The 20,761-nt window shown below is 55.9% G+C and overlaps 2 protein-coding genes across 4 annotated transcripts; one reads left to right on the top strand and one right to left on the bottom strand.

Annotated features, from left to right (window-relative positions):
- Positions 1 to 1,346: 1,346 nt before the first annotated feature.
- LOC139804009 (glucagon receptor-like) lies at positions 1,347 to 6,672 on the top strand. Its single transcript, XM_071760731.1, has 13 exons — positions 1,347 to 1,473; positions 1,695 to 1,791; positions 2,124 to 2,231; positions 2,498 to 2,619; positions 2,691 to 2,797; positions 2,901 to 3,057; positions 3,475 to 3,634; positions 3,756 to 3,816; positions 3,975 to 4,044; positions 4,441 to 4,529; positions 4,657 to 4,795; positions 5,066 to 5,107; positions 5,237 to 6,672. The coding sequence occupies exons 1-13, from the start codon at positions 1,396 to 1,398 to the stop codon at positions 5,306 to 5,308; spliced, it is 1,302 nt and encodes a 433-aa protein (XP_071616832.1). The 5' UTR covers positions 1,347 to 1,395; the 3' UTR covers positions 5,309 to 6,672.
- Positions 6,673 to 9,418: 2,746 nt separating this feature from the next.
- On the bottom strand, positions 9,419 to 19,931 carry ANKS3 (ankyrin repeat and sterile alpha motif domain containing 3). Of its 3 annotated transcripts, XM_071760733.1 has the most exons (15): positions 19,762 to 19,931; positions 19,186 to 19,384; positions 18,885 to 19,006; positions 18,087 to 18,168; positions 17,327 to 17,462; positions 16,584 to 16,742; positions 15,696 to 15,821; positions 14,812 to 14,927; positions 13,823 to 13,984; positions 13,238 to 13,362; positions 12,846 to 12,987; positions 12,140 to 12,312; positions 10,815 to 10,918; positions 9,951 to 10,034; positions 9,419 to 9,528 (listed from the first exon to the last, which is right to left on the bottom strand). In XM_071760733.1, the coding sequence occupies exons 1-15, from the start codon at positions 19,929 to 19,931 to the stop codon at positions 9,455 to 9,457; spliced, it is 1,974 nt and encodes a 657-aa protein (XP_071616834.1). In that variant the 3' UTR covers positions 9,419 to 9,454. The 3 variants fall into 3 exon arrangements, 2 of the variants coding, with proteins under 2 accessions (XP_071616834.1, XP_071616835.1); XR_011729246.1 differs by lacking the exons at positions 9,419 to 9,528; positions 9,951 to 10,034 and adding an exon at positions 11,007 to 11,143; XM_071760734.1 differs by lacking the exons at positions 17,327 to 17,462; positions 18,087 to 18,168; positions 18,885 to 19,006; positions 19,186 to 19,384; positions 19,762 to 19,931 and having other exon boundaries at positions 15,696 to 15,816; positions 16,584 to 16,677.
- Positions 19,932 to 20,761: the final 830 nt, after the last annotated feature.

Genomic DNA, 20,761 nt, shown 5'->3' with positions numbered 1-20,761 from the left:
CTCCCAGTACAAACCAGTTCATCCACCCAGATGGGGTGCAGACACTCACACCTCTGCTGCACCCAGGAGAGCCCCAAGGGTGGGTGAAGAACCTCAGGGGCTGCTCTCCAGCTCTGCTTCCCGAGGGTCCTGGGGGTGGAGGGACCCTCTCCCCCCATGCCCAAAGCTGGAGCCCTCACAGCACAGATGCTCAGGGGGGTCCAAGAGCACCCCTCAAACACCATTTCCCTGCTCTCCTGTCCCCAGCCTGGGACCCTCATTCCCATCACCATGATCATTCCCTGTGTGACCCAACCTGGGACCCCAAGGGAGCCTGAACCCCACCCCTGTCCCTGCGTGACCCAATCAGGGCCCCCCCACTGGGGCTGGACCCTCATTCTTGTCCCCGTGTGACCCACCCGGAGACCCCCGCCCGGGCTGCCCCCTCCTCCCGCTGTGTTGCAGCGGGGGTCTCCGCGGGGGCGGTGCCAGGCGCTCGGTGGAGGAGGGAGCAGCGGGGGGACCCTCGGGGTCCGTCGGGGCGGTCCGAACCCCGCAGGTGGTGCCGCCCCCAGCCCACCTCCCACCCCCCCCGTCGAGTCACTGCGCTGGAGGGAGGCGGCCCCGCTGCAGACACCGCTCGATCGCCACCGAACTCACGTCGCGGAGCCGGGACTGCCGCTGGTACCGGGGCTGCCGCCGGTACTGGAGTAAGCAGGGTAAGAGGGGAGCCGGAACCGGGGAGCATCGGGCACAACCCGAGGGTGTCCGTGCTGGAAGGGGGGTCCCGGGCTGGGATCGTCCAGCCTGGAGTGCCGGGGGGGTCGCGGCGGCGGGGGGTGGGCTGTAGCCGTCCATGCTGGGCAGGGAACCCCGGGGCTGGTTGTCCTTGCGTAGCCCCCCCGGGCTGGGCTGTGCGGGGGGCTTGGGGTGGTTACTGCGAGCAGGGACGGGGCTGGAAAGTGATGGGGTGCATCTGCTTTGGGGGGGACCCTTCCTGGCATCCAGCGGGGCGGGGGCAGGATCCAGGAGACCCCTGGAGAGGTCTCCTTGTCCTCCCCTGGGGTTGTCCTTGCAGCCTTGTCCCCTTCCCTGGCTTGGTGGCAACAGGGCACTGCTGGGGGGGTGGCCACCTGCTTGGGCGAGCAGTGGGGTGGCGGGGGAGCTGTCACATCACTCGCCGGGATGGCTTTGGCCCCTTCTCACGCCAGCTCTGGGGTGGCAGCCCAGGACTGTCCCTCGCACCCCGGTTGTCCTCTGCTGCCTCGGGGACCGCATCTCCACCTCTGCACGGTGTGGGTGGGGGGCGGAGCTGTGCTGTCCCCACTCCTCTGCTTCTCACCCGGGATCCGTGTCCCCAGCTCAGCCACAGACGTGCCGGGCACTGGGAGCACTGGTGGGCTGGCGGGAGCAGCCATGAGGGACGCGCCTGGCTCTGGGTACCGGCGGAGCCTCCTGCATCTCACCTGGATGTGCCTGTTCTGCTCTGTGCCGGTGAGGGGACGCTGGGGACAGGCCCTGGGGAGGGGGGGTCGGCACTCCTGGGCTTTGACCCTCTGGGAACGGGCGCAGCGCTGGCTCTGTGGCGTGTTCCTGCCCATCTCGTGGGAGAGGACACGCAGCAGGTCTGTGGGGGGATGCTGGTGCCCAGCCTGGGGAGCACCGGGCGGGCATGGCAGCTGGGCACAGGCTCTGAGGCACCCCTGGGCTTGCAGCATGGCGGGGCCAAGGTGCTGGAGAAGACCTTCGAGGAGTGGATGCGGTACCGTGACGAGTGCCTGAGGAGGATGGCGAGCGAGCCCTACCCCGCAGGTAGCCTGCTGTGTCCCAGTGCGGGGTCAGACGTGGGGACACCGGGAGCTGGCTGAGAGGTGGGGCTGGGGCCAGGTTTTATCCCTCCTCTGGCATCCTCTGCGCTGTCCCCAAGGAAGGGGGGAGCTGGGGGCTGGGAGGTTTCTCCCCATCTGAGATGGGATGTCCAGGACTAGAGTGCCCCGGGGGAGGTGAGGCTGGTGTGGGGTAGCAGAGCCCCGTTCAGGGAGATGCCAGTCCCTGTGGAGGTGCTGGCAGCAGGCTGGGACAGCAGGGCTGGATGTCACCAGCTCCTGAACATTGGTTTTCCCCTCCCCTGCTGCTGTCGGAAGGGCTCTTCTGCAACAGGACATTTGACATGTATGCCTGCTGGCCCGACGGCAGCCCCGGCACCACTGTCAACGTCTCCTGCCCCTTCTACCTGCCCTGGTTTGAGAAAGGTGACACCCTCTGCCACCCGGGAGCTGGAGGGGAGGTGGGGCTGAGCTGTTCTGTGGGCAAGAGACCCTTGAGGTTTCCTCTCCTACCCACTGCTCCGGGGGGGGGGGGGGGGGAAAGGACCCAGGGGCAGACCAGGGGGGTGAGAGGTGCAGAGTGAGCTCTTGTCCTCTCACACCTCCCCCTGGGAGAGGGTATGTGGGCCTGGGCAGGGTCTGAGGGGTTTGGGGGAACCCGAGGGGAACCCCCTGGTGCTTGGTGCCTGCAGTGAAACACGGGCTGGTGAGCCGGCGGTGCGGTGCCGACGGGCAGTGGGTGATGGTGAACGGCAGCCAGGCCTGGAGGGACTACTCACAGTGTGAGGAGGAGATGGAGTCCACAGCTGAGGAGGTGGGGTGTCCCTGGGCAGGGTGGGACAGGGGACCCTGGCTGCATGCTGCTGTCATGGTGCTCGCCAGCAGGAAGGTGCCCGCCGGCTGATGGTGAGCTTCAAGGTGCTCTACACCGTGGGGTACTCGCTCTCACTCCTCACCCTCATCTCAGCCCTGCTTATCCTCACCCTCTTCAGGTAGGGGAGCTGTGGGGACGTGGTCCTGCCCCTGCTCCTTCCTGGCTGGTGGTGGTGGCCCCTGCCCCCTGCCCTGGCCCCCAGACCCCCTCACTCTTGTCAGGAAGCTCCGCTGCACCAGGAATTACATCCACGCCAACCTCTTCGCCTCCTTCGGGCTGCGGGCGACCTCGGTGATGGTGAAGGATGTGCTGCTGGAGAAACGCTGGGGCAGGGAGGTGGCACAAGTGGCCGACTGGGAGACCCTGCTGAGCCACCAGGCAAGCTGGAACCCGGGGGGGGACCCTCATGGCAGGGAGAGCTCTGCCAGCACCCAGGGTGAGCTCTTGGGGTACCAACACACTGGTGCACAAGTTCTTGAGGTGCCCGTACACCCCATGGGCAAGATTTTGGGGTGCCTGCACAGCTGGTGTGTGAGCTGTGTGCCTGTGCAAGCACCATGCACCTGAGGGATGACCTCTTGGGGTGCACAGGCAGCCAGTGGGTGAGCTCTGGGGGTGGTTGGGCAGCACCAGGCGCTCCGAGGTCTCAGGGTGTCTGTGCTACCTGTGCAGCCTCTGGGCAAGGCATCGAGGTGCCCCTGCAGCACCTCATCCTGATGGACAAGCTTTTGGGTGCCCACGGTGCCCGTGCAGGCCCCGGGTGAGCTCTGTCTCCCCCTGGGTCTCCCCTGGCAGGCAGCACTGGGCTGCCGGGCTGCCCAGGTGCTGATGCAGTACTGCATCCTGGCCAACCACTACTGGTTCCTGGTGGAAGCTGTCTACCTCTACAAGCTGCTGATCGGGGCCGTCTTCTCCGAGAAGAATTACTACCGGCTCTACCTCTACCTGGGATGGGGTAGGGGCCAGCTCGGGGAGGGCTGTGGGATGGGGCAGTACCCAGGACAGGCCCCAGGAGGGGCTGGTTTCTCAGCTGAGGCGGGTGCTTGGTTTTACAGGGCTTGCTGTGTGACTTGCAGGGACCCCCGTGGTGTTCGTGGTGCCCTGGATGGCTGCCAAGTACCTGAAGGAGAACGCAGAGTGAGTGGGGAGGGACACGGGGATCCCACGGGGGTGCTCAGCCCCAGGATGGGCTTTGGGCTCAGCTGAGGAGGAGGAGGAAGGGTGCTGCAGGTGGTCCCTGACCCACCCCTTGGCCTCATCCTGCACCCCCTGCTCCCCGTGTCTCCCTGGGCCAGGTGCTGGGCACTGAATGAGAACATGGCTTACTGGTGGATCATCCGCATCCCCATCCTCCTCGCCTCCCTGGTAGGGGTCACCCACCTGCCCCATGACTTTTGGGGGGACACAGCTCAGGCCCTGGGGCCCAGCAGAGCCCAAAGGGAGGGGGTGGACCCCAAGGCAGGGTACTAAATAGATGGGGGGGGGGGGGGGGGGGGGAGTTTGCAGCAGCTTGAAACCCCCCAAAGTGAGGGGGAGGAAGCCCCCAGTCTCTTGGGAGATGGGGTGGGGGGGACCTGTGCTGAGCCCCAGAGAGGGGTGGGCCCTGGTGCTTCCCAGCCAGGATTTGGGATGGTGGGAATGTGCATGGGGGACTTGGCACCATGGGGCTTTGTTGTCTCCTGTGGCCCCCACGGACACACAGCACGGGCTGTGAGAGGTGGGGGTGCTGGCTGCGTGTCCCTGAGCTGTCCCCTCCCCCAGATCAACCTCCTGATCTTCATGAGGATCCTCAAGGTGATCCTGGCCAAGCTCCGAGCCAACCAGAAGGGATATGCAGACTACAAGCTGCGGTGAGCCCTGGGGCCACCCCACCTCTATCTCCACACCTCCCCCTCCCTCCTGCACATCCCGAAAGCATCACCTGGAACTCAGCCCTTTAGTACCTGCTGCCAGAGGGATCCCTTTGTACTCTTTCAGGCTGGCCAAAGCCACTCTCACCCTCATCCCCCTCTTTGGGATCCACGAGGTTGTTTTCATCTTTGCCACTGACGAGCAAACCTCGGGCATCCTGCGCTACATCAAGGTGTTCTTCACCCTCTTCCTCAACTCCTTCCAGGTGAGGGGGGAGCCTGACAGGTCCTTGCTCTGCCCGAGGATCAGGGGTTCCCCTTCCATCTCCATCTCCCCATGGTGCCCCAGCCTGAGGCTGGGCTCAGGGAGGGGGAACACAGCCTCTCCCACCCCAAGCCCTGTTGCTGAGTGGGTGATGGTGACTTTTGTGGTGGCCATGGGACCTCAGCCCCAAAACCACCCAGAAATGGCTCAGGGAGACTAAGCCCATGGCAGCCCCAGGAGGGAGGGGGCTCACTCCTTGCTCTCCCTCCAGGGCTTCCTGGTGGCCGTGCTCTACTGCTTTGCCAACAAGGAGGTTTGTACCCCTGCAGCTTCTCCTCTGAGGCTTCTCATGGCTTTGCCATCCCACCCCTCACCTTGCATGGTGGGTGGTGGAGAGGACACAGTCAGGGAAAAGCCCCAGCTCTCTCCCTTGCCCTGGCAGGTGAAATCAGAGATGAAGAAGAAGTGGCAGCTCTGGAAGCTCGACCACCCAGTGCTGTGCTGCACCCAGTGATGGGGCAATGGACCCCCCAGAGCCAGAGGGGCTGCTGGGCACCACAGCCCAGCTGGAGAGCAGGGGGGGTATGGGGTGGGGGGCAGGCTGGGGCAGCACCCACCCACCCAGGATGGGCAGGCTGGGACCAGGGTCTCAGTTGTGCCACACACAGGAGCTCAGAAGCTGCTGGAGGGGACACCCTGAGCTTCCTGAGCACCATCAGGTACCTCCCCTGGCACCCACCAGACTCAGAGCCCCCCTTCCCACCTGCACCAACCTGGGCAGGCACAGGAGGGGACAGTGGGGCTGGAGAGAGAGCCTGGCCAAGCCCAGGGGGGAATGGGAGGCACTGCCCAGCTCTGCTGCCCCCTGCCCAGAGGAGACAGCCCCTCTTGGGGCCATGCCAGCACTGCTCCCACCCAGGGCATCCTCTTCTGCTTCCCTGCCTTAGGCAGGGACCATCTCACCAACATCCTGAGGGCTCCCAGGGGTCCATCCCAGAGGCATCCTGCAAAACTCCTGGTGGAACAAGGCATCACCACCTACCTTCAGCCTCCTTTGGTGCTCTCCAGGTTTCCTCCTCCTGGGGGCAGGGAGTGGACCCAAGGCTCACAGGTACCTTGGACTCTTGCACTCCTGTGTTCAAGGCAGAGCTGCTTCTCCTCTGCTGGTGAATCACAACCACGAGAGAAGGACTGGAGAGCATCAGCTCAGCAGGGGCTGAGCCCAACCTCCCACGTCCCAGATCCAGGATCCAGCCCTGCCACCTCTCCCAGCACCCCAGGGAGAGCCTTGAAATCCCAGGCAGGATCCACACTGGGCTTGGGAACCACTTTGCTGGCAACAGGTCAGGTGTTCCTGGGTCCAGCTCTGCACCAGATGGGGCTCAAGATGTTTGCTTTCCAGCAGAGCTGCCAGAGCATCATCTGCATGGTGACCCCTGGGAGCCCAGGAGAGAGCACCCAGAGCTCTGCCTGTGCAAGGGAACCCCTGAGGTGGCAGAGTCTGAGCTCTTCACTCACAGCTGCACACATCTGGCTCACAGCTCCTGGTGCTCTCCTGCAAGAGCAGCTGCAGATGCCACCACCATCACCTTCCTTCCATGCAACGCTTTACCTTGCAAAAAGAAAAAAGAAAAAATGAAAAAAAAAAAGAAAAAGGGCCACTCCAGGAGGCAGAAAGCAGCTCTTGCTCTGCACTGGGAGGTTCTCCATCACCCACAGGCTGCCCCAGAGCCTCTTGAAGATGCAGAATCTCAAAGAGGGTCACCTGGAGCACAGAAGCTGCACCAGGCTCAGCTCAAGGCTGGAGATTCACCCAGGATCGATGTGGCCATTTGGCACCCTGACCCCCTTTGCAGGTGTAAATAAAGGTTTATTTTTCAGCAAGCAGGGAGTGCTGCTTCTGTCTGCTCTGAGGGAGGGAAAAAGCTCTCAGGCCACACAGGTGAGGGCATGAACTGGCCCCAGAGCACACACAGACTCCCAGTTATGGGGGTATCAAACAGGCACCCTGAGTTCAGACCCCAACCCCTTCCCCCTTGTAATGGGAGGACCCCATCAGCTGCAGGCACAGTGCAGGGATGTCACCTCCAGCAGAGCCAGGCAGGGATAAGGCAGCCCCAGGCCCCTGGGATCTATTCCTGATTATCCTGAAATAAATCAGTGAGGTTATTCACGACTCTACAGCCCCAGCTCCCTCCAGAGAAAGCCACACACCAGAACCAGGGTTTCAGTTTTTATTACTCTCTCCCAGTCAGCAAACACTGTTGTACTCACTCAGCTTGCCTTAGGGTAGCACCTGACAGACTCCCTGCTGCCTGCACAGCCACCCTCAGCAGCAAATGCCATTTCAAGTCCTCCACTTAAGGGATTTGCTCCTCAGGGAAACACTGTTCTGTAAAAGCCTCTCCCTGGTGCCCTCCTCGGGCTGCTCTTGCATTACTTTAACCCTTTGCCTCTGGGCTCCTGCAGCACCTTTTCTGTGGAGTTCTCCTGTTCTGCACACCCACGTTGCTGCATCTCTCCTTGCCCAGCCTCCCAAAGCATTACAATCATTTGGATGAACCATTTTACCCCAAAAAAAGATCAGTTTTGCCACCCTATGACCTAGCAAAGCCAGCCCCAAGCCTCTGCAGTCTCTCCTTCCAACCATGCACTTTTCCACCCTCTGAAAGCTCCCTGGCCCTCCAGATGCTCCCAGGCCCTTTCAACTTGGGTTCTATTAGAGGTGGTGGTTTGGTTTTGTGTGGTGGTTTTTTTTTGTTGTTGTTGGGTTTTTTTTGTTGTTGTTGGGTTTTTAATTTTACGAAAACTTCTCCCCTTTCCCCACAGATATCTTACTTTAAATTAAAGTCTGGGTTTCCAAGGGACACAGCTCTGACAATCCTGTACTGATGCCTCAGCACTCCCACCATTCCTCCAGCAGCAGGGGGGGAAGGGCAAAGCCCCAAACACTCTGCCTAGCACAGCCCTGATGCTCTGAGAAGCTTCCAGGGGTGCTGCCTTAGGAGAATGGGCTCCATCTCATCAAAACTAATTCTTCAGGGTAAAGTTTTCAGCCTGGTGCCACTGCCTGCTGCACAAGTAGCAGCACCTGCCCAGGTGCACACAGGGTGCTAAGGATGGGAAACCAGTCCTTCCCCTTCACAGCAAAGAGAAGAACATTTTTCCACACTCACCAAGGCCACTTAGAGACTTCAGGTTTTGCTGTCTGGCTGCTTTGTTCCCCCCACAGGACTCAGCAAACACACAGAACAGTGTCACTGGGAACTATTCCACATCACTGTCACCAGAGCCCTGCTCCCAGCTCAGGGGTGATCTCCTGGGGAGGCTGCTTCCTCCTGCACCATTTGTCTGGCTCTTTGTTGCACCCATGCAACAACTCAAGAATGCTTTGGCAGAGCTATTGCCACAGACTAAAGCCTGGAAACCAAAGGCAGGCAGTGCTTGAGGGCCAAAGCTCTGCACTGCAGCTGCATCTGGGGTGTGATTTCCTTTGCCCCTGTGGGACAGATCTGTCCCTCAGCTCCTGCTCTGCCTTCCTTGGCACTCAGAGGCACAGCAGACTCAGCAGTCTTGAGCTCTTCCTTCTCTCTCATGTCCTTCCAAGAGAACATCTGCCTCACAACCACTGTCAGTGTTGGGATCTTGGCACTGAGAACCAGAGAGCCTCTGCCATAAAGTATTTCCCACAAAACTGAGTTCTTTGGGACTGAAAAACAATCATAAACAGGCCCTGAGGGGAGCAAGAGTCTGAACCCAGCTAGGGTGGGATGGCAGGAGGGAGAGAGAGGCTTTGAAGCACATATTTGGGATGGCAGTAGAGAGGCATTCCTGAGGGCTGCATGAGTTTCCCTGCAGCTCAGGGAGCCAAACATCTCAAACTCTGTTCACTTTACTCATCCATGACAAACTTGCCTTCCTTCTGGCCTCAGATCCATTCTCTGGGTCAGCTCCTGGGCACTCCACACAGCATAGAAGCAGCCAGGGCAAGTGTCAGAGGCCTTGGGGAACAGGATATGGAAAAGGGTAATTGATTGCTGTGGGCAAATGTCAACTTTCTAACCCCTGAATGACAAGGGCTGCAGAAAGTTTCAGGCAGATAAACCTCTTGAGCTCAGTGCTCCTCCTCTCAACCTGATCTTTTGGTATGAACAATGACCCTGGGAACCCAGACAATAGTCAGGCCCAAAGAGCTCCTGGGCTGTCGTCTTCTGCTGCCCCCTGTTCCCTCAGGTCTGTTCTCTGGTGGCTGAGACCTCCCCCACGCATCCCCCAGCTGCTGGGGCACTCAGCAGAGCTGCCAGCACAGCCCCTGTGCTCACTCTCCCAGGCACACTCAGCTTCCGGGTGGAACAGTCACCCGACGTCAGTATTCTGCAGGGAAAAAGGAAAGAAAAGAGAGCAGTCACCCTTCTGGTGGGGCAGGAAGGCAAGGGGACTAAGGATTTTCCAAAGGGAAAACCAGCAAGAAGGGATGAAAGGAGGAGTAGGAGCAGAGCCTGAGTGTGCAGGCTGGGAGGGAGCACAGGGCACGAGGAGCAGGTGCCTGTTCCTTGCTGTTAGGATTGATGTTCCCCCCCTTCCCTCCCCTCCACCCCAGTGTCACAGCCCTCACAGCCCTCTGGGGCTGTCAGCAGCTGCCACTCACCCTTCTGCTTTGTTATGGCTCTAGCCAGCTCTGCCCTGGGGCTTGGAGCCTTTGGAGGTTTTGAGTCACAGTCTGCAGAGCTTTTCCTGAGGACAAATCAAAAGGGAGAGTAAGGACCAGGCTGCATTCAGCCACTGTTTTCCTGCCTCCATGCTACCTCTGCCCTGCAGCTTCAGGTGCCCTGAGAACAGGAGTTTCTCTGCTCCCTGCCTGTGCCTGGGACAAGCTCCTCTCACCAGGACTTACAGGCAGGAGAGGTGCAGGAGGCACATGTACCCCTCTCCTCTCAGCCTGGAGATGTCAGCAGAGGATGAGACAGAGCTCACAATTTGCAGTCAGACAAAGCAGAAGAAAATCCCAGCACTAATTTCAAAGGCTGGAGACTTCCCTCAATCAGGGGGGATTGTTAGGTGTCCCCCCAACCAACCACTGCCAAATCAAAAACCTGCCCAGCTGTGCCCTGCCCTTCACAGTGACTTCACCTGGCCAGAGCCCTCCCCCAGCTTACCCATCTCTCCCACACGTTCCTCCAGGACAGCTGACAGCTCAGGCAAGCTCAGAGACTTCAGGGAAGGTGGCCACCCCTCCAGCACTGCAAGAAAGAGGAACAGCACATTAACCCATCTGCAGACCAGAGACAAGGGGCTGGTGTTGCTGTGAAGCATCCACACCCAAAGGAGCTCCAGCTAAGGGTTCCGAGTCAGAAGAGAAGAGGGGGTTACTGGCAATTCTACCACTAGAAAGTCTTTAATATTGGCTAGGTCATATATTCACAGATTCTCAAAAAGATTAAGTGTAGTGGACAAAAGTCAACAGGACCTCTATTTGTCTCACTTTTAAAACACGAGCAGCAAAGAACAAACCTCTGGAAGTGTGTCAGGGAAAAGAGGATCATTTGCTAACTCCTCCTCCAGGCCTGCCCAGGCACACCCAGGAGTTTGTCCCATGGAGCACAATCCCCCAGAGGGGGTCAGGGAACACCCCTGGCTTCTGACTCAGAGACACACCTGAGGTGCCCACATGCTGCAGTGTAGGAAGGGGAAGGCACAGCCCGTGAAGCTGTGCTACTGCTTTGCATTTTTAATCACAAATACTTGCCAGACCCCAAAATTTCCCACTTTCTAAGAATCAAAAGCTGCTGAGAAATTCTGCTGCAGTCCAAATGATATCCCAACACCCCCCCCACCACCCTGAGTGCTTTAAATACTTTCCCTAAGCAAGAAATTTTACATTAAATTCAGTTTGGGCTGCTCTGTGTTTCCAAATCCCTTCTAACCTCATCCCCTCAGCACTGAAGGAGCAGCACGTGGCTTGCTCTGGCTCTGCCCCTCCCCTGGCACCCATCTGTGCAGTTTGAGCAGCTCTTCCTCACCCGGAGGCTCCCCGGGTCTCCTGCTCTCCCCGGGTCCCCGCTGCACCTCGGTGTCCAGCGCCTGCTCCTGGGCCAGCCGTGAGGACAGCTCTGCCTGGCAGCACCTGCCAAACAAGACAAAGCATCAGCAGTGCACAGGGACCCTCCTGGGGCAACACGCTGGGTCTGGGCACTCCTACGTCCTGCAAGTACCTGCTCAGGGTGCCCTGGGTTACAAAGGGCTCCTTGTTCCTTCCCAGGAGGAGGAGGACGTGCCCCCAGGCAAAGCTCAGGGAGCTCTCCACTGTGCCCCATCTCCACAGCCATCTCTGCCCCTGTCCACAGAGGAGCTGCGGGGGGAGAAGAGAGGGAGGGGGCGGGGTGAGCAGGAGAAAGCCCCAGCCAGGGGCTGTGCCTGGTTGTGTGAGTACCAAGAGCCTGATCCAAGGCTTCCGAGGGGCAAAGGAGAAGCTGCCTCAGGACAGGCACCAGGGGAAAGCAAGAGAGGTACTCAAAGTTCTCTGGTGCTCATCATCACATCACCAGTTCCAACAAAGCATCCCGACAGCTTGGCAGGGTCCTCCAACCAGGCAGCATCAGCCTCTGGTGGGAGAGACAAGTGCCCCTGGGCAACCAGAGTACTGCTCTGCTCCCCTTCTGGAAACCAGCCCCAGCTCTCCCTGCCTTGGGAGTGAGCAGGCCCCATTCCCTGCTGGGCTAGGAACTGCACAGCAGGATTAATGCTACCTTCAAGGAGTGTTTTATGAGTGGAGAAAACAGGGTCCACGATAGGAGCCCAACCAGTGCAGGGAGCAAAGCACAACACAGGCAAGAGAAGATGTTTTAGAAGGTGGGGGATGAGAAAACAAAAAGGCAGTGGTGTGAATGAACAGGGCAGGTTTTTGTTAGCTGTCAAGAAAAGCATTCTATTCAGGACAAGACTTTGCAAGTCTTGGAAGTCAGAAGCCCTTTCCTGGTTTACCCCATCACCAAGTTATACTCTGGCCAGTCACTGGGTCTCAGGTGAGCATAAAGCTCTTCATCTTTTGGACCCAAAGCACCCGAGTGCCTTCACCTCCTAGCTGAAACAGAAGCACTCTGCACCCTGCAAAGTCAGGCCATTTATAGCTCATGCATCTGGTCAAGGCTTCACAGCTGCTCATGTGGCTGTGGATTTCCACTGGAGAAGGTCAGGCAGGATCCAAAAATGGGTTCAGATACCTGGTGATCTCTCCTGCCTTACCCTAGGCATCACCTGCAGGACTGCCAGTACGACCCCCGAGTTCCATAAAGCCCAAATCCAGTTTCCCAGACAGCCAGAGTGTGATTTCCTGGGAATGACTTACTTGATCTGATCCAGCAGGACTCCAGCATCCTTGGTGATGGCCTGTGCCTCTCTGAGCTGGCACTGGATAGCATTCCAGGTCTCATCCCGTTCCATCAAACAGCTCTCAGCCACTGCACGCAGCTTCTGCTCCTGGCACACCTGGCCCTTCATCACCTCCACCTCCTCACACCTCTGGAGCAGAGCAGAAGGGAGGATGAGGCTGGGAGTACTGTGCATCACTCACAGGTACCTGCTCTGACACACCCCTCCAGTCCCTGCTATTCCAGTGGCTCAGGCAGCCTGCAAAAATCCACCCAGCCCAGTAGGAAAGCAAGCTGGGAAAGGTTTGTACACTGAATGCAGTTTCTCCACACCAAAGACCACCCCCACAGTTACAACTCCCCTTCCTCTCCATTTGCAGAGATATTTAGCGAGTCCAATTCCCCAGACTAATACAAGTCTGATCATAAAAATGCCACCAGTACCCAGTTCCTCCTGATCACCCTTCTACTACTCATGGGGTTGGGAAACAGAGACACAAAGGCCTGGAGCACAGAAAGTGAGTGGAGAGACTGCCCTTTGGGTTTTACCTCATCTGTCTGACACCAAGTGCCTCCCCTCTTCTCCTTCACCAAAGGCTATTGGGAGGCACAGCATAAAAATCCTCTGCCCATCACTTCTTGCAGCGTGGGAGGGCACCAAGAGCTGCTGGAGGAGCCCCTTACCTTGTGCAGCTGAATGGCCAGCTCCTGCATCTCAGCCTCCAGCCTGTCAGCATAGGCCAGCTCCAGGGCGTCGCTGGGCGGCCGAGCGTTGCTGTGCCACCGGGCTATGGCAGAAGTCATCTTCCTCTTGGGCCCAAAGAGACTGGGGGGACAAGAGCAAACCATCAGGGACCTGACACAGCACCACCTGGCCCTGAGGGATGCCACGAGACCCTCTGCAGACCCCTGGTTTCTCCTTCAAAAACGGGAGCCTGTTGCAGCCAAGAACCAGGGGACATCCACGTTATGTGGGAGAGAACCAGAAGAGAAAAAGTCACCAGCCACAAGTTCCTGACCAGGTTGTGCTCATGGTTTGCAAGAGGAAACAGAAAAATTACATGAGAGACACTCACGTGATGCCTATTTCCTTCAGATCACTCTCTGTCAGGGTCAGAAAGATCCGGAGGTCAACATCTTGCTCCTCAAACACTTGCAGATACTTCAGGCACCCAATCTGCTCCAGGAACGTTGCCAGGTCCTGCAGCCCATCCAAAACAAACTTAATTATACCCTCACAAACAAAAGCATTGCCATGCTTCATCATAAACACCTGCTGTGACACCTTCCTGGGTTTTAGCAGCACCCATGACTTCTCATGGTTACCTGCCCTTCTCCACAGATACACAACACAGCAGGAGTGACCTCTCTGCTGCAGCCACTGCCTTTTCTACCCTACCTCTCACCACAGTCATGTTTGGTAGCACACCCACAGCCCTGAGGATCTAGAATACTCTTCCAAGCAACACCAACACCTAAGCAGACAGCTCTTTGTACAAGAAATTGGCTGTTTCACAAGTTTGGGCAGAGGTTTGGAATCAAAGGTATTTTGGTGACAACTTCCCTTTTATCTGAGCAGGCAAAAAAAAAAAAAAAAAAAAAAAATCCTCCCCAAACTACTGTGTGGTCTGCATTACTTCAGAGACAACTTTCCTGGTTACCTGTGGCCCTGTGTAGGCAGGGGTGTCTGGAAGGAGGAGGGGCTGGCTGGAGCCCTTTGCAGGGCAGGGGGCCCACTGGCTGTCACTGCTGCTGTACCGATTCTTCATCTTGAAGCTCCTGGCTTGTTTGCGACTGGGGGAGCTGCTGGCATGGTCAGAATCCTGAAGAAGAAAGAAAAGAACAAGAAACAAAAAAACACAAAATGTAAAGGTCAATGATGATCATGCAAAGATACCAGGATCACCACAGCTAACAAGTGCAGACTCCTTCAAGCCCCAAGCCCTAAATCCAGGCAGTGTTCCCCAAAGCCAGGCAAAGCCCCATCAGGAGGGGCCCTGTCAGGTCCCTGCCAGGATGGCAGCTTGGTACCACAGAATGATCATCAGCTCCTGCAATCCCAGCTCAGGGAGCAATGTGCCAGAGCAGAGAGCAACACTGAACCCTCCCCTGAGTCAATATAATGTCCTGAGGTTCCACCCCTGAGAACTCATGCTCATGTTGAGCTACATCACCCTTCTGGACATTATCACCAGAGCTGTGTCTTGAACAATGAGAGACTGGACTGGGTAACCTCCAACCTCTCCCCCTTTCTGTCCTTCAGAAACATCAACACAGCACTGCTGAGCTTCTCCAACTCCTCCTACACTGCTTGCTACCTCACCCAGCTCTACCCAGTCACATCCTTTCTTGACCCATGCCAAGCTAGAAGTCTGCAAAGAGTTCAGAAGCTGGAGAGAACTTAAAAATTGCTGAGCAGCCACCAACAACCTGATCTAGAGTGAATGTGCTCTGAGAGCTGGCTCCTGGCTAGAGACCAAAGTCAATCCATGATCTTCAAATGTGGAAATTGGTTTTCTTGTTCCTGTAACACTGCCTTTGTTCTGCCAGCCTGGTACTACAACCTCCTGTGGAGGGAGGGTCTAGCAGGATGGGGAGGGGTGACAGCAGTGGCCAAGCTGAGCAGGGAAAGGAAAACTGAGAACTCCACCTCGTTGCTTTCCAAGGAGCCTTCACTGCTGACCCCCAGGGCTTTTGTCAGGCATTCACTGCTGCTGCTGCTGCTCCTGACAGCTGTTAAGTTGTTGGTGAAGAAAACGTTATCTTCTGGAAAGGAATATGGAAAAAAAAAAGTTTGAGGTCCAACTTCTTTACATTCAGTGCTGGTTTTTTCTACACAATTGCCAGCAAACCATGCTGGATGTGTGAAGAAAGAAACCCAGAGCAAGGCTTCCCACCCAGCACTCATGACTGAGACAAATATCAGATGTCTCATCCCAGGCACTAATCTGCCTCCAAGGCTGTTTAGTACCACAGAGCAGGAAGGCTGTGTGTGGCTGTGACTCTGTGAGGCTCTTGGTGATGGGGTGGAAAAGTGCCTTGTCACTACCATGCCTGCATTTCCATTCAGAACTTCAGAAAAGGCCTTTCCTTGAGCCCAGAGCCAATGCAGAGCCACATTATCCTTTAGTAATCTATCCCTAGATCCTTCCTTGAGCTGCTTCACAGAATGATGAGGTTGCAAGGAACCTCTGGAGGTCATCTTGCATCTTGTCCAAACCCCTGCTCAAGCAGGGTTACCTAGAGCAGGCTGCCCAGGACCATTTCCAAGGACAGAGACCCCACAAGCTCTGACAGCCTTGCTCCACCATCTCTCTACATCCTCCCTTCAGATTATTTGTACAAAATGATGAGACTCCCACTGAACTTCTTCTGGAGGCAAAACCATCCCAACTCTCTCAGCCTTTCCTTATGGATGACACTCCAATCTTCAACATCTTTATGGAAAAGGAACTTAAAAATCAAGGGGTGTGTCTCCCAGCTGCTATGTCAGACCTGCTGCAGGCCAGGCTGTTTCCTCAGCCCCTGACCTACCCCTGCTGCTGCTGCTCTCCACATCCTGCTCGTTGATGGGAGAGGTGACGTCCCGGTTCCGGATGCCCCCTGCCTCACAGCTGCCATCGTCACTGAAGGTCACGTAGCCCTGAGGAGGGACCTGCTCTGTGTGCAGCACAAAGGGACAGCCAGTGAAGATGAGGACACAAGGTACCAGAGGCTGCAGCAGGAGTGACAGACACTCAGGTGTCTGAAAACCACACCCAGACCGTTTGCTGGGCTGAAAAGCACACAGCAGAAGTGAGAACCCCCGTGCCTGCAGCCCCCCTCCCACAGTCACACCACCTGGACTTGATTTAGATGGCTGCACTGAAAAAAAAAAAAAAAAAGTCAGAGGTCTCACAGCAGAGATACACCTTAAATAACAGCTTTTAGCATTTTGTCTCCTCTCCATACCCAAATTATCAAAGGGATCTTTGATACCCAAGGTTATCAAAGACATCTGCTTGAGAGAGCAAGGTGTCCAGTCCCCAGCCAAGCACACTGTGTAAAGCCAACCCCTCTGCAGCTGCAATAAAACTCATCAGCACCTTCCCAAGACCATTTCAGAAGCTGACAGCATTGTCCCACTCCCTGTGGGATGGTGTGTGTCTGTATTAAGAGAATGAACCCAAATTTGCAGACGTTTTTAGGTCCATATTTTTGGGCTACTCTTGACAACCAGGTCGTCAGCCCTGACAAGAGTTCAGGGAGGTTTCTCTTCAAACCAGAGATGGGATCTCTTTGTATGATGGTGTTTACCATCTTTGTTTCTAGACAAGCCACACATGAGTCCCAAATAAAAAGAGAAAATGCTGGCCCAGAAATAGCTGAAAAGCATCTGAAAGTGCTCAGAGGACTCCCAGTGAAGCTCCCAACTCTTCTCACCATAACGAGACTGCTTCTTTCCCCCCATTCCAACTGCTGTTATCTTGGCCAAGGCCTGGGGTCCATCATGGATGCTGGGACCTTTGGTCCTACGAACAGGTCTCTGTCTCTGGGGAGCAGAACAGGACTCATCTGAAGAACTCAGCTCCTCATATTTCCCTGTAGTTCAAACACAGGGTGTTAGCAGCACAGTCACAGAATCACAGAATGGTTTGGGTTGAAGGGGCCTTAAAGCTCACCCAGTCCCAACCCCCTGCCATGGTCAGGGACACCTCCCACAGCCCAGGTTGCTCCAAGCCCCATCCAACCTGAGCTGAGACACTGCCAGGGATGGGGCAGCCACAGCTTCCTTGGGCAACCTGGGCAACCAGGGGCTCAGCACCCTCACAACAAAGAATTTCTTCCTAATTTCTAGCCTGAGTCTCCCCTTTTCAAGTTTTAGACCACCTCCCCCGTTCCTCCTGCTACACACCCACATAAAAAGCCCCACCCCAGCTTTCCTGCAGTGTGGTGGAAAATAAAAATGAAACGTTAAATGAGGGAGGGTGAAACAGTTTAACTAGGTCAGAAAAGGGCCAGCAGACAAGAAAACTGTATCCAATCCTCCTCTATCCTCAAAAACTCTGAAATTTCCAGGACAGAGCAGCCAGTACTACCCCATACACCTAGCAACACACTTTCAAAAGATCTCAGCACCTCTCTTCAGACTGTGTTCAAGTGAACAAGATAAAAACATCTGCTACCTGGACCCCTGCAGAAGACCTTGGGCACTGGGGCTGCATGCAGATCTATCAGTCCCACAATCTTGGTGTGTCCATACTTCATGGCCAGTGTCCGTGCTGTGGCTCCCGTGTTGTCCCTGACATCTGCCTTCACCCCCTTTGGGAAAAAATACACAGAGCAGAGGCACTACTTACACACATCAAAAACTGTCCCTCCAAGCCCATCAGAAGTACAGGCTCATCTCTGACAGGAGCTCCACTCACAAACACCTTTTTGCCTTTCTCATTACCCAGTCTTGCCACTCCCAGGATGCCAGGCAGCCCAGCTGGGTGGCTCCAGTGCATCACCAAGGAGGAGGAGTTGGTTTTATCTGAAAAATGTTTTGCTTTGCTGCCTCCTTCTGGAAGGAAGCTGGACCAGTCACACGGGACAGTAAAACCAAATTATTTAACATGAAGAGACACACAACACTCAAAAGCTTTTGGAGGTAGAAGGTGCCCCTATGCCAGGCATTCAAGCCTGTAAACACAATACAGAGATCACTGCATTGTGTTTTTTAATTGTTCAGTTAAATCTGAACAGCTAGACCTTGATCCTAATGGTGCAATGCCAGCTTCTGGCCTTCAGAAAGCTGATACTTTCAGAACAGTGCTGAAAGTCCAGGAGTTTGGCTGTCAACATGGATCAAATGTAAAAAGTCTGGTGTCAGATCTGTGGTTCTTCCTCTGTGAGCACTGGAAGCAGATCCCCAGCCTCACAGAGAACTGTCCAAACACTCACATGATTGAGCAGGTACTGAACAATTATCTCATGGCCAGAAGCAGCTGCTTCCATCAGAGGTGTGTATCCATACACTGGCTCCCTAGGGGGAAAGGAAACACAAACACACAAACTAGAATAATCAAAGCTGAAACACGCTGCAGTTTTGCCACCCCACACCAGCTCATCTCTGGCCTCTTTGCTCAGCTGGTCACACACTGAACCAGGAATTGGCTGTTCTGCAGCGCTCTGCTCTGCCTCAGCACAACCCCAGTGGAGATTCAATGTTACTCTCCTGGCTGCACACCAAACACAACTCTGCCCTCTGCAGCTCCGCCTTCCAGCAGCAAAATCAGCTCCCCGGGAGCCAAAAAAGCACAAACTCTTGTAGACCTCAGGCAGTTCAAAATGCACAGGCAGTTCCCAAGACACAGAAATTAAATGCATGCTTAAAAAAAAAAAACAACAACAAAACCAACCACAAAACAAAAACTGAATTCCAAGCACACAGAAAATTCAATAGAAAAAACTGCAAACTGTGTTTGAGTACAGGAGTTGCACCTGCTTGCTCTCAGGGTCTAGTGCATAATTAAACAAGTAGTAAATCTAATCTCTTGATCTTAAACCAACAGTGACAACATGGGCAGAATCCACTGTTCACATGGAGCTCACCATCCTTGTACCAGCTGCCACACTGCCTAAGGAGGGAGGGCAAAAGCAGGGATCTTCTCCCTGTGTCTGAACACATTCAGAGCCCAGCTGCTGCTTCCACATCAGAAATAAGAGATTTCTGAGAAATGAAATGAGATTTCTCCTTACTTGCAGTTGGCATTTGCTCCATTGTCCAGTAAGAACTTGACCATCTGCTGATGCCCAGCACTGGTGCAGTGGAACAAGGCAGTCCAGCCATGGATGTCCTTCATCTCCAGCTCTGCACCTTGCTTCAAAGAGAACACAGCATGTTCTTCACTGCCTCCCCTTCTGATGGGGCTCATGGCCACTGCCATGCCAAGAGGGTTCAAACCCCTGCCAGGACACTGAACTCTCAACTGAACATAAATCCCACACCTGAGTGGCACCTGGTGGGGAGTTCCTGTCCCTGTTAGCTGTGGATACACACCTGCAGCAGAAAGTAGGCAACACTTTCATTGCCACAGCTGGAGGCCAGCATGAGTGGTGTCTGCCCCTGGGGTGTTGGGATGTTGACATTGACTCCTGCTTCCAGCAGCAGGTCCACGATGGTGTCGTGCCCAATGTAGGAGGCATACATCAGGGGGGTCCAGCCCCCACAGTTCCTCTTGTTCAGATCCAGATCCCCACTAAATAACAGAGACAAGAGGTCAGTTGCACTGCTGCCCCACAGCTGCAGGTGACAGTGTGCTCCAGCAGCCTCTTGCCACCACCACTGCATGGGAAGAAGGCAGAACAGAACCCCAGCACTGAAGCCCAGGTGAGAATCCCTACTGCCTCCAGAACCACTTCCACAGAGTCACTGAGGAGATAAGTTCTTAACTTCTCCTTTATTGATTTCTTCTGATTTCATTCCTTCCTCCTTTAGCAGACTTTTCCTTTGATACTCTGTACTCAGGACACTGCAGGAGCCCCAGGATGTGCCCCTCTCACCCTCCTGGAGCTCCCTGGACAGCAGAAAACCAAACCTGGCAACAAGTAACGAGAGCCCGCAGCCCCTCCTTACCGCTGGATGCACTCCTGCACCACCTCGTACTGCCCCACGGAGGAGGCAGTGTGCAGATCCAGGGGGACGTCCAGCTCCTCCCCACACATCATCTGCCCCAGGCCGTGCCACATGGAGAGGCTGCGGCTCAGCAGCTCCGACTCGCTGGCTTCATCGCTCAGCTCCGACATCGCCCTGAGGAGACAAAGCAGAGCAGAGCTCTCAGCTCCCCGCATCCATTTCCTGCGGGACGCAGCACCCTCTGCTGCCCCTGCGGGCTAAAAGGGTGAACTCGTAAAGGGTTTTAAATCCCTACCTCTGCTCTCAGTGCCCCTCTAGCCTGAAGCTGCAGGGCTTGCCGAGGGGCTGTGCTGGAAGTTCCTTCTCCCTGCGGTGGGCTCTGGGATTCCAATACACTGGGAAAATAAAAGCCAAGAATGCTCGACAACCACCTTTCAAGTCTCATTTTCAGACTTCTGAAGTATTTCCTCCTCTTCTAATCAAAGGATGCCTAAGGCAGCAAACAACGTGTTTCACTTTTGCTCCTGACTTAGTTTAATCTCCACAAAACTCAGCAACAACTTGGTATGAAATAAATGGTACAAATACGGTAGAAATAAAAAGCCTCGTTACCCCTGTGCAGGTACAAATCCTTGTTACCAGCTCAGCTACAGCCACAGGGACTCCCAGAGGCAGAACATCCCTGCCCTGCTGTTTGCTGCCTGAGCAGAGCTGAGCACCCAGGTTACAGCAGGAGGAACCACCCCGGTGTCACAGGGCAGAGGGGGGGAGAGGAAACATTCCTGCAGCAGGAGCCCCCACAACACCTCGGTGCAGTCCTACCCACAGCTGCTGAAGACACCCAGCTCTGTCCCACCAGCCCAGCACCCTCCGGCCGGTTAAGGGCAGAACATACACCCGGAGACACAAAGATGGGGTCCCCAAAGCAGTTCCGCAGCCCCGTTGAGGAGCACATTGCCCAGGAGAGAGGCTCCGGCAGCCGCAGGCCCCACAGCCCGGG

The sequence above is a fragment of the Heliangelus exortis genome, chromosome 17 (assembly GCF_036169615.1).
Source record: "Heliangelus exortis chromosome 17, bHelExo1.hap1, whole genome shotgun sequence".
In the NCBI taxonomy this organism is placed as follows: domain Eukaryota; kingdom Metazoa; phylum Chordata; class Aves; order Apodiformes; family Trochilidae; genus Heliangelus; species Heliangelus exortis.
The sequence above is the reverse complement of the archived record's forward strand: the minus strand, read 5'-3'. Positions and strand labels throughout refer to the sequence as shown.

Coding starts and splice junctions, on each gene's coding strand:
- ANKS3 (XM_071760733.1), bottom strand. CDS start 19,931: ATGTCGGAGCTGAGCGATGAAGCCAGCGAGTCGGAGCTGCTGAGCCGC. Junction 16,743..17,326: donor GGTCTTCTGCAGGGGTCCAG/GTAGCAGATGTT, acceptor TTTGAACTACAG/GGAAATATGAGGAGCTGAGT. Junction 15,822..16,583: donor AAAGAAGCAGTCTCGTTATG/GTGAGAAGAGTT, acceptor TGCTGCACACAG/AGCAGGTCCCTCCTCAGGGC.
- LOC139804009 (XM_071760731.1), top strand. CDS start 1,396: ATGAGGGACGCGCCTGGCTCTGGGTACCGGCGGAGCCTCCTGCATCTC. Junction 3,817..3,974: donor TACCTGAAGGAGAACGCAGA/GTGAGTGGGGAG, acceptor TCCCTGGGCCAG/GTGCTGGGCACTGAATGAGA. Junction 4,530..4,656: donor TATGCAGACTACAAGCTGCG/GTGAGCCCTGGG, acceptor GTACTCTTTCAG/GCTGGCCAAAGCCACTCTCA.